This window comes from Phaseolus vulgaris, chromosome 4, assembly GCF_051622355.1.
Source record: "Phaseolus vulgaris cultivar YP4 chromosome 4, ASM5162235v1, whole genome shotgun sequence".
In the NCBI taxonomy this organism is placed as follows: Eukaryota; Viridiplantae; Streptophyta; class Magnoliopsida; order Fabales; family Fabaceae; genus Phaseolus; species Phaseolus vulgaris.
Window position 1 is genome coordinate 6,398,495 of NC_143501.1, and position 12,517 is coordinate 6,411,011.

Sequence of the window (12,517 nt, forward strand, 5' to 3'; positions counted from 1 at the left end):
TTGCCACCTCAACAATACTGGCCCCACATAATACTTTATTATATTTTAATCCACATCAGCAGGCGTAATCTGGCGCAACACTTAATTGGGTGTCAAAATATCGGTTCCCTATATTTATAGACTCAAGAACTACATGGTAATACGAACCGATAAATAAATTTAAACCGTTGGATCAAAACAAGGGAATGACTCAGATCGTGTGACGATTCACGAGCTGACAAGACACATCAGCCACGTGTCAAATCATGCACGAAGCCCAAGACCCCCTCATCTTGTGGCCAAACGATGGGAGCTAACACATTAGACTTTTTGCCTTTGCGAGATGCTCAAGCTTGGGGGTTAGATCCAACCGAAAGCCGATCAACCGAATTTCCGATAAAGCATTCGACTACCCAGCTTATTGGTCGTTACTTCCTAGAGGTTGATTAAAGCCAAAAACATATTAAGGATAATAAAACATGATTAAAGGGTTATTGGGTCTACGCTAATCCTCACAAAGCACAAAGCCCAATAGAAAAGTATAAATAGAGATAGACTCCATGACAAAAGGTAATGACTTTTTTAGTTATGAATCCATATAGACATATCACCACCTAATCTAACTTGAGCGTTGAAATGTCTTTATAGGTACCCCACCCCTCAGACCTAACATACAGATAGCGGAAGAACATTATAGAGATAAGATACTTGATAGGGGATATTCGTCCTTGTACATTGTAAGAACAAACATCAACCACAAGTTTAAAATTTATATGTCTAAGTCTAATAAGGAAGCACACACACGATATATGTTTCATGAAAAGATCAACAACCTGAAAGTAGGTAGGTTTTGTGAGAATGTTAGTAACTGGGAAGTAGGTTGGAAGGGGAATGAGTTGGAGTAGAGGCTTTTTCATGAACAAAGTGAACTCAAAGTGTTTGGAGTGAGAATGCATCATAGATTTTGTTGTCATGAGAACAAAATCAAGATTACACTACAGGAAAATTATTAAATAACAATTATATTTAGAAACAAAAAATAACTAGTGATTGTATTGACTAAATTAGATATTATTTTAGAGAATAAAAAAATTATTGGTATCTAAAGTGGTTTATATTATTAATAAAAATGTATAAGATGGTTTCTAAATTGGATCTAAATTAGCTACAAGGTTTTAGATACTAATATTTAGATTCTAAACTAGTCTCTAAAAAGACTAATTTAGAATATAAAGTAGTTATAATTAAAACCTTGTTAGTTAATGGTTAGATACCAATTTACAAATTACTTTATAAATTTTTATTAATAATATAAACTTTTAGATATTTTTAGTTAATAAAATAGTCTTTAATTTAGTCAATATAATAACTATATTTTGGTCTCTAAAATTAATTTCTATTTAATGATTTTCTTCTGGTTTTATTTGAATACACTTTAGGAATATTAGTCGTAATGTGTAGTTTGGTGAGAAGGGATTGGACCCAGCTGATGCTAGCAAGCTGCCATGCTCCTTTATTTAGCTTGGTACTACTACCAGAAATAACTTTGTATTTGTGAGAGTCCCATGAGATTAAGTTGTGTCCAAGATACACATAATAACCAGTTGTAGATTGTTATTGTCTAGATTAGACCCCTAGTCTGCATCACTAAAGCCGATGATGGAAAAACTAGAACACGGGTGAAGAACAAGACCATGATGCATTGTGCCAACTAAGTACCGTAAAACCCATTTGACAACCTTCCAGTGATGTTCTTCATAGTTATGCATGTATTAGCAAACTTTGTTGACAGAGAACGAGAGCTCCAATCTAGAGAATGAGAGCTCCAATCTAGTGATAGTAAGGTATTGTAGAACATCGACTACAAATCTATAATGAATGGAGTTTTGAATAACAATGATTATATCTTGTATTATCTTGAGAGAAGAGACCATAAGGGTTGGTTGAGGACAAACAATTTATCATGTGTGTTTTGTCAAGAAGCTCTTTGGTATATTTGGTTTGAGTTAGATGAAGACTGTCATCAAATGTAGGAGAAACCTTTATTCTAAGAAAGTAGTGAAGGTAACCAACGTCTTTTAACGAGAATTTGGATTAAAGAACGTTGGTGAATTGTTGAACAATGGTAGTTTTGTTTCTAGTGATGATTATGTCATCAAATGAGAATGTATAATGTGTTACCATGCCAAAATTTGATGAAGAAAGATAAGTCGTCGACTCAAGCATGAAAGCTCATATCTGATAGAGTTTGACTTAGTTTGTAAAATCAGGAGTGAGTAGTTTGCTTCAAGTCGTAGATAACTTTATTCAATTTGTAGACAAGATGATGGTAATCAGAATTGAAATCCTATGATTGTTCCATGAAGACAGTCTCATGGAGATTGGCATGAGAAAATGCATTATCAATATCAACATGATGAATGAGTCACTTCATAGACAACACTTGAGTGATCACACAGACGGTGACAAAGTTGACAATTGAATTAAATGTACTAGATTTTTTCGTTTTATACCATACTAGATTTTTTTTTTATATGTCATACTAAATACTAAATGATATGAACAAATATAATAATAGATATTCAATAAATATATTAATCACAAAATTTATTATTTATAAGATTTTATATTATAAAAAATAAAATAAAATATTTATAAAAATAATAAATATTTTATAAAAAAAATATAATATTCAAAATAATTAATTTTTTAAAAATTCTCTTTAGAAAAATCTAACTTACTAAAATTACTTAAAGTATTAAAATATTAAAGTGATGTTTATTTTAATAACCTTATAAAATCTTTTAATTAAAGGGAAACTGATTGATTAACACCTTAAACGATAATTTACACGTTATCTATATCTAGAAAGAAAGAAAAAAATGTAACTTTAAAAAAAAAAAAAACACACACACACACATATATATATATATATATATATTTTAAAAAACAAATATGTATATCATTCAAAATGGTCTATTTGCTTACCACATATGTTGTCTCAGCATGTTTGTTGACAAGTGTCATATGGACAAAGATGGAAAATATTTCCTTGACATCACTATACTTAACACTATATTATAATAATATAATAATATTTAAAATTAAAAAATAAATTAAATATAAATATACTTAACACTATATTATATAATATAATAATATTTTAAATTAAAAAATAAGATAAATATAAATATACTTAAGACTATATTATATAATATAAAAATATTTAAAATTTTAAAAAATAAATATAATTAAAATATTATTTTATTAATTTGTCGAATATATGTTTTATACTATTTGTAGTGTTAAGATATAAAATAAAATACCTTGTAATGCTTTATTCAAGATAAATTAATTGCATCACACTAACCAACACCAACCAACAAGTGGGTAGATATGAGAGGGAAAGATTATATTTTTTCGAGAGCAATGAATCTTAAAACTTACATTGTGTTTGGATTGGGGGGTGACACGGTAGCCGCAGATGGATGAGGGGTGCCACCCCGTTTGGATCTGCTAATGGTGGAGGTGGAGGTGGAGGTGGAGGGTGAGTGGAAAGTTGGCCAAAATGAGGGACCTTTGATAAGTGAAGAGAAAGGAGAGTGTGTGGGAGTGAAAGCCACGTATGATCACTGTAAAGACATTTGTGCCCTTAGTTTTGGTGCTTTATTTTGGACGTATATGGGATGACATTTCAGCAACGTGGAGGAAGCATGCATGCACAGTGGTGTGAGCAAGCTTTTCTGCAACGTGCATGAGATTCCTGACTATGGTTCAGGAATCTCTTTGACCAACTTCAGTGCGAAATGAATGCATAGTTAAGTTGGTGAGAAAGTGGATGGACCGTAATAAAGAGTGATGCACCATTATATAGCTGCTTCCGAAGCTCACAAAGCACAAAACACATTGAAATCAACCAAGACAGTTCTTCATTCGTTTAGGGTTTATAGAGGGCTTGGAGAGGGTCGTGAGTAAGCATAATGGTAGGAGAGTGTGATTGGTTCTTCGTCTATACCTCAGATGAGCTTTTTGTGAATTTTGTTTCATGTGTAACCGATTACCACTGAAAAGCAACGTATCCCTTAATCGATTATCTAGTAAAAAATAGTTGATAATCGATTATGCTCATGACATAATCGATCATCTTTCGCAACATAATTGATTATGGGGGCTATGCAAAAGTGAAAATAATTGATTATCTATGACCATAATCGATTATGTTAGATGTTTAACTGCATGAATAATCGATTATGTTTCATAAAACTTTGGATAATCGATTATGTGGTGTTTTAAAGGGAAGTGATAATCAGTTATGTTTATTATTTTTCCAGATCTTTTATTTTATGTTTTTTATTTAATTTTTGAATGATTTTTTTTTCAGGCACAATTTCATCTTGCTTAGACTTGCATTGTGTTGTGGTTTTGTTATGCTCTCTTGAGGTATGAGTGTTTTTTTTAATTATGTTTGGATGTTTATTTTTATTTGGAATTTAATTTGTTTAAATTATTTTAAAATACTTTTTGATGTTAATTAGTTTGTAATTTTAGATGTGGATGTTTAGGAGAAATAAAATAGTTATATTAGTAAATTAATTATTATGTTAAGTTGATTATCTGTATATTGTTATTGGAAAAAATTCAAGAAATTTGAATTTTTTTTTTTATGTGACATGAATGAATTGAAATTATAGATTTGAATCTGTTTTTTCAAAATATTGTTATTAAAAAGATTATAAACATTGTTGCAGTAGAAAAAACAAACATACAGAAGATTTTTTAAACATTTAACAATGTTAATAAATAAATTTATGAATATGTACATAGTAATTATTTTTTTAACTTTTAAACAGTCAATAAATAAATTTTTTGATTTAAAATTAAGAAATTTACAGAATAGATTATTTTTTTAAATTATTATTTTTACATAATGGAAATAGAAATTTTTAATGTTATTTTTTAAAACAAATATTGTAGTAATTAAAAAAAAGAAAAAGATTACATAATAAATTAGAATTTTTAATAATATGTGTATAGTTAATATTTTTTGAACATTTAATTCTTTATAAATAAAGTAGATTTATTTATTTGAAATTATTATTTTTACAGAATGGAAATAGAAATTTTGAATGTTATATTTTATATTTCTTTTATATTTTACATACACATACCATAATGTTATGAAATACATATAATGTATTTCTCATAATTTACATAAATTGTTAATGTTATTATTAAAAAATTAAAACAAATATTGTAGTAATTAAAAAGAACAGAAAAAAATTACATAATAAATTCGAATTTTTAATAATATGCATAGATAGTTAATATTTTTTTAACATTTAATGCTTTATACAACCGTTCCAGTTGAATTAAATCCTTCATCTTAATACAATAATATTTATAATATTTTAAATTACATTTACATTCTGTAACAATAAAAAATTCGATAACATTATTAATTTTTTTAATTACATTTCCTTTATTAATTTCAATAAAACTTTCTATAACATTATTAATTTCTATAACAATAAAATCCTTAATTTTTTTAACATTTTGGTTTAGGGTTTAGGTTGAAGGGGGAATTCTTAATTCAACCAAATGGAACGGTTGTAGAACCACACATCCTTAACAACAGTTGATTTTACCCGTACTTTAAGGTTTGTTTAAGATAATATTATTTTAAATCATGTATAATGTTTTATTTATTTTGTGTTTAATTAAACTTATGAAATTTGGTTTACATTAGGATTGTTTAGGGACAATAGATGGGACTCATGTATGTGTTAAGGTTTCACGTGCTGATGCACCTCCTTTTCGAGGGAGAAAAGATTGGCCAACTCAAAACATATTTGCAGCTTGTGACTTTGACATGAAGTTCACATATGTTATGGCTGGTTGGGAAGGAACTACCTCAGATTCAAGGATATTAAAAGACGCTTTGGTACGAGACGATCATTTGGTTATTCTAGAAGGTTAGTTTTAGGGGATTGGGTGTGCACAATAATAAATAGGTTATAGTAGTATAAACTAACGCAACTTTCCACTATCTTTGTAGGAAAATACTATCTTGGTGATGCAGGTTTTGTGTTAAAACCAAATATAATAACACCTTATTGCGGGGTTAGATACCATTTGAAAGAATATTCGCGAAAAGGGCCACAAAATGCTAAAGAGCTGTTTAATCTTCGACATTCATCCCTTATAAATGTAATTGAGAGAACATTTGGGGTGCTGAAAAAACGATTTCCAATTATAGCCAGTGGGACTAAGCCACATTATGATGTCGATACTATGACAAAAATTGTTTTAGGTTGTTGTATTCTGTATAACTTTCTTCGCGAGATCGCAATGACGAGTCTCTTATTGAAGAAGTAGATCATGAATTGTTACAAGAAGATGTACAACCAACCCCTACTCTTGCTCGTGAGCATGACTATAGGGTAGGGTGTCATATTAGGGATACTATAGCAAACGAAATGTGGGAAGATTATGTAAACAATTAATTTGATGAAATAATCTATTTTCTGTTTTCTTCCAATGTTTGTCATCCTAACTTTATTTAAGTAAATTAGATGGATCGCGGGAAGAATGTTGCTCCAAATTCATCAGGTGGTTATCGAGAGTTCACAAAGTGGACGACAAAGATGAACCTAATTCTGCTAAATTCAATGATTGAAGAGGTATGTCAAGGATGCAGAATTGACGGTAGCTGGACCAGTAAGGGATATACTAACATTGTTATGGCTCTACACGAGGCTGGATTATCGGGTATTAAGAAAAACCATGTAAAAAACCGTCAAAAAAGTCTGAAGGACAAGTGGAGGGAAGTAAATGATTTGTTTGGTGGATTGGATGGTTTCTCATGGAACCAAACCACCAAACGTTTTGAAGCGAAGGACAAAGTTTGGAATGACTTGATCAAGGTACGATGATAACTATATTTTACAACAAATACATTTGACTGCACATTGGGCATAATGTACTAACATGTCACATTTATTTAGGCTAAACCATCTACGACGAAATGGCGTGTCAATCCTATTCGCCATTAAACCTAATGGAGGAGTGTTGGTCTAATGATAGAGCCACAGAAAGTCGGGTAAGGACAACCCCTGACATTAATTCACCTGCACACATAAGTAATTTTAGTGTCAACCTTGACGACAATAATATGGATTATATACCCGACCAACCCACCTTTAAAGATGCAGATGACTACGTCCAACGGTAACTTGCTCCCCATATTCAATCAAGTGACACTCCTTCTGACACTCCCTCAAACACTCCTTTTATGCCTTCTGTGGGGTCTGCGGGCACATCCTCATCTCGAGGATAAAAAAGAAAAGGGCCCACCATGGACGGAATTGATGAACATTTTGCTTTATTGAATACAAATCTTCAACAATGTGTTTCGTCAATGAAGAATGGAAATCAGAATGCCTTTGAGTTGGTTGACATTGCTCGTGCACAAGCAACCGCAACACAAGATATAGCTGTGGAAATTAGACGAAGAAATGACTTATATGCTGAGCATGTACACCATCATTGTCGCCATGCATCGTACCAGTACTTTGAGTATGATATTTGGGCAATGCTGGTGGAGCATAACATTCAGGATGACCAGGTCATGGATCAATGCTACGAGTTTTTATGTGAGCATCCCGGAAGAGTTAAGCAACTATTTGAGATGTCATATGAGCGTCGCATGACAAAGTTGTTTGCATTTATGACTAGGCGTTGATTTCATATCTCTGCGTCAGCGTTACCTTCATGTCTTTCAATTACATGTTGTCCTTTTATTTCATTTGACTTATTCTGTAATTTGTCTGTGTTTGTTTATTATTGGACAACTAGGATAAGAACTTTTAATATTCTACCTTAGGACTTTTAGTATTGTATTTTCATTATCCATGTAATATTTTCTTTGTGAACTTGTACTATTGTGTTTGATAAGACCTACCATTATGTTTATGATATTATGTTAACTTTTGTTTAGTTATATATTGTAGTAATTGCATTATACATGACATCATCATCCCAGAAACGTAACAGAACCCGTAAGGGTAAAGCTCCAGCAGAAGATGTTGTCGTTCCTCCTCAGCCAGCAACGAGGATTGAACAAGTTCTTGATTATTCAAGATACTTTAGTACAAGACGTCAAATGGTGGTGTTTGAAAAAAAGATTTCACGCAAGACCAGTATTATCACCAAAAGTTATGCATACTCCATTTTTTGCTGCTCCAGGATTTGAATTCCAAAATCTTATGAATTGGCAAGGTTTACAACCTTTCCTCTGAATTAATCTTTTGTATTATGAGGACTTGGTAAGATTATTTTATACAAATTTAAAGATCACACATCTAGGTCACCTTGCCATTGAGATTTGTGGAAGGATGATACACATCAAAGAAATGGATTGGATGAACATTACTCATCTCAGGTATGACGGTCTTAAGTTAACCCCTGGGACGATCCTTGAGGAAGTGAATTTTGATTGATCGCTGGCATTATCGTCCATGATTCATAAAGATGTTGAAGGTCAAAATGTCAGAAATGTCGGTAGTCTGAAAATGAATGACCGACTATTTCATTACACATGGGTGCATATCTTGTGCCCTCGTGGAAGCTACTTCGCACAACTACTGAATGAAGATATTTTCATGTTGTGGTTAATAAAAAATAATAATGATTAATTGGCCTCATTACATCATGCAACACATTATCAAATGTCGGGATAACAACATGCATCTCCCGTATGCAAATTTGATAACGAGGATCTTGTAGGTGTATGCCTTCGACTTGTCGAATGAAAAAGCAATAATATGTTAGCATGGAATCATTACTTTGGGAAAAAGAGTATGACAAAATTAAATATATTCCAGGTCAATGGCGTATGGCAACTTCGTAGGCATCACCAGTCAGACGAAGAAGATGATGAAGAGGATCAATTTCCTAAACAACATGTTGAAGGTGGTCAACGTGAGCCGACAATCCCTAATCAAACCGAATTGTTAACCCAAATTTTTTCCGGGATACAAAACATGAATACCCACATTGACAGGGTTGATCAAGGAATGACATTCGACGTCATCAAGGCCATTGATTGTGTTATCATTATGTTATTGTCATTGTTATTTTTATTTCTAATTTTCATGTTGAACATTAATGAATTGTTATTGTTATTGTTATTTTTGACGTTGAACATTGACAAATTGTTATTTAATATTAAGGTTTTATGCTACTTTTCATGCTACTTATTTAGATAATCATATTGTTTTGAATGAAACTTTTTTAACATTTTATTTCTATTATGCATAAATCATATTTGGGTTCCATTACCTAATACGGAACTTCGATAGCATTGGTTAAGTGACCTTCAATGTCTGCGTATCATAACACATCGTCATCTAGTTGTACTGGTTATAGTGTGCAAAAATGTGGTACTTTTACCCATGCTACTGCCTTCGTTGCTCCTATTTGTGATTGTGGATAGTTTGCTGTTTTGAGAATAACAACAGAAAAAATGTTGGAAAACTTTTTTGGGGTTGTCCCAACTACAAGGTAAAATTTATTCAATTAGGTTTGATGCAATTTTAACAATGTTATTTTAAACTTATTCATTGTTCAATTTTATTTTTTTCTTGAAAACAGATTAGAAGTGGCATGGTTCTAGGCTGCAATTTTTTCAAAACGTTGTCAATGAAAAAGATGCAATTATTATCATACAACGGAATAAGATATGTCTTCTAGAAAACCATTTGAAGATCTCCACAAGAAGGATTAAAATGTTACTACTAGGAATGTGTTTTTTTTTCTAATTAACATTATTATGTTCTTCATTTTATCTTAAATTCTAAATTAGAAACAAATTAACATTTGTTTATCTTTTTCCGAATCAAATTTAATAACTTTATATTATATATTTTCACAACTACTTAATATTCATTCATTTTGTTAATTATAATAATGGAAATCCTTATTAATAATAATTATATATATACATAACATAATTTAAAAAAACATAAATAATATTAAAATTATCTAAATAAATTAACTTAACTTATAAAATTAATTTAAATTAATAAAATAGAAAATTATATTTAAATATACAAAATTATTTATTTATTTCTTTGAATTTTAAATTATTTTTTCTTTTTGTTTATAATTAAAACTTTAATTTCTTTTAATTAAATATAATGTGCACAAAATTAATTATCATTTATTTCTTTTTTTATATATATAAGGGTAAATTTGTAATTTTACATTTTACACAATTAAAAATAATTTAAAATATTCTTACCACCACCACATCACTCATATTACAATAAACTTTACTCACGTATCCACTACAATAAACTTTCCTCACAAATCACTCTAACATACCTCAATCCAAACAAACTCAACTCTTTTTTTTTCACAACACTTTCTTCACAAATATTCACAATTCCACTCCCCTACACCCTCAACTTTTCACTCTTCCAAACCCAAACAAAACATTAAAGGGAATCAAATCCTTGAAAAAAAAAGGTACTAAAATCTTCCATCTCAGCTTTACTTAACGCCACTCCAATCTCAATTCCTCCACTGATATCCCTACTTTCACTGAGAGAAAATGCTCCAGTTTTGTCAGTCGATATCATATCCACCTTCTTTGGCCTTCCCCACCCAAAATCAATACTATAAACCTCAAACAATGGAGATCCACCAGTAGAAAATATTCTAGTGTCCCTGGGTTTGTTCATACCCTCACCCCATGTTTCTGCTCCCTTCAACACTCCCTCTTCCTTCACCCTGTTCAAAGTCTCAACTATCCCCTCCAAAGCACAAATGAACCCATCTTTTTCAACAAACTCCTTAGTCAGGACCACAAAGCTCCCTCCTGCAACGCAGTTTCCAAAATATGTGGCAGGAATTGGAGGGTCCAACCGCGATCTACAGTCAATACTAAATACGAAAAACACATTTTCTTCCTTCACTTGTTTCACTTTGACCAAACACGCCAACACATAAGCACACGTAACACAAAAGGTTGACAGATGAACATTCCCTTTCATCTTTGAGTTTCCATGTTGTTTGAGCTTTAGAATCTGTGAAGGGGTCAATTCAAACAAACCTTTGACCCTATCGCTTGGTGCTTCCGTAAGAGACTCCCACACCTTGAGACTTCGGTTATTCGAACCATTCTTATTCTTCCACGACTCCGCGTATAGTTCAGCGATTCCAGAAGGGTCTCTTATCAATGATCTGTCAAAGAAAGGTGTAAGATGCTGAGGTAAGGATGGTGTAATAGGGTTTTGAAGGTTAGAGCATATGTAGGCCCATGATTTGAGGAACATGGTAGAAGATTTTCCGTCGAAAGCTGCATGGTGTGTGGTGATTCCAATGCAAAAGCCAGCATTTGGGAACAAAGTGACTTGAACTGCCAACAGAGATGACTTATCGTGGGAATTGGCCAAGTTGGGTGCTAAGTGGTGTAGTTGTGATGCTTCACAGAGATGGGAGTAAAGATGGTTGAAGTTTTGGTGGGACTCGGCAACAGTGAAGGAAACAGTGTCACCGGGGAGATAGTTGATGATGGGTTGCGGAGAGTGAGAGGGCCATGTGAGGGTGCCGGCGAAAGGGAGAAAGTGTTGGAGAGTGAGGGAAAAAGAGTGTTTGAGAGAGGGAAGAAGAGAGTGAAGGAATGAAGAGGTTGGGTGTGGGAAGGGATAGAACAAGAGACGTTGAACAGGTGGAAATCGAAGCCATAAGAGGTCGTAGAAGGTTAGTGGAAGAGAGGTGGGAAGAAGGGTTGGTTCATGAAGTGGTGCCACTGAACAAACTTGGATAACTTTGAGAGGTTCTGGTGATGATTCTAGTACAGCCATGGTTCAAAGCAATGGAAAAGTGAGGCTCTTCAAAAGGAAGCCAAGGGATGAATTTTATAGGATGGGGCACCTTCATAACCTGCTAGAACTCCTTTTAGCGGTGAAACTAAAGGGATTTATTTTTAAAATATAACATATTTGTTATATAAATTTAGTTTGATAAAAATAAAAATAATATAAAAATAAGTAATGCTGTTATTTGATAAACATATCATATCAATAATACTAAATAAAAAGATATTGACACCAAAAAGTAAGATACCTACCTATGACAAACTATTATGATAATATAATAATATTTTATATAATTTTCCAATACCAGGAAAGAGAGAAAAAACGATAAGGTGAATCAGAGCTAAATATTCCACGAAGACCCGTAGGCAGAGAGATTGACCCATCCATCAACAAACGTTCAGCACAACCATTCATGTTATCTGAACAAATGCTGATTCGAAAAAATTTCCAGTCTGGAGAAGTAGTTTTTTCTTTTTTATCATAATAGAATGATACTCATCACACAATAAACTTTTGCAACGTAACAAAGGTTTAAAAAAAGATGGAGGCAAGGAAGTTAAGGAGGACCTAGTTCAAACCGTAAAGTTCATATTAGCTCAAATGATTTTACAACGTTCTTCTTTACAAATATCTCATATGGGTATGGAAAATTGGAC

General features: G+C 32.0%; 2 protein-coding genes across 2 annotated transcripts; one reads left to right on the forward strand and one right to left on the reverse strand.

Annotated features, from left to right (window-relative positions):
• Positions 1–6,551: 6,551 nt before the first annotated feature.
• Positions 6,552–7,031, forward strand: LOC137836799 (uncharacterized). The gene is made up of 2 exons (XM_068645543.1): positions 6,552–6,902; positions 6,984–7,031. The coding sequence occupies exons 1-2, from the start codon at positions 6,552–6,554 to the stop codon at positions 7,029–7,031; spliced, it is 399 nt and encodes a 132-aa protein (XP_068501644.1).
• A 3,164-nt stretch (positions 7,032–10,195) lies between these two features.
• LOC137837004 (BAHD acyltransferase At3g29680) lies at positions 10,196–11,890 on the reverse strand. Its single transcript, XM_068645815.2, has one exon. It carries the CDS (start codon positions 11,844–11,846, stop codon positions 10,476–10,478), a length of 1,371 nt encoding a protein of 456 aa, XP_068501916.1. The 5' UTR covers positions 11,847–11,890; the 3' UTR covers positions 10,196–10,475.
• Positions 11,891–12,517: the final 627 nt, after the last annotated feature.

Bases quoted from the DNA above. Each gene is read 5' to 3' on its own strand.
- LOC137836799 (XM_068645543.1), top strand. From the start codon at position 6,552: ATGGATCGCGGGAAGAATGTTGCTCCAAATTCATCAGGTGGTTATCGA. The intron at 6,903-6,983 runs GTACGATGATAA...ACATTTATTTAG, and splicing joins TTTGGAATGACTTGATCAAG to GCTAAACCATCTACGACGAA.
- LOC137837004 (XM_068645815.2), bottom strand. From the start codon at position 11,846: ATGGCTGTACTAGAATCATCACCAGAACCTCTCAAAGTTATCCAAGTT.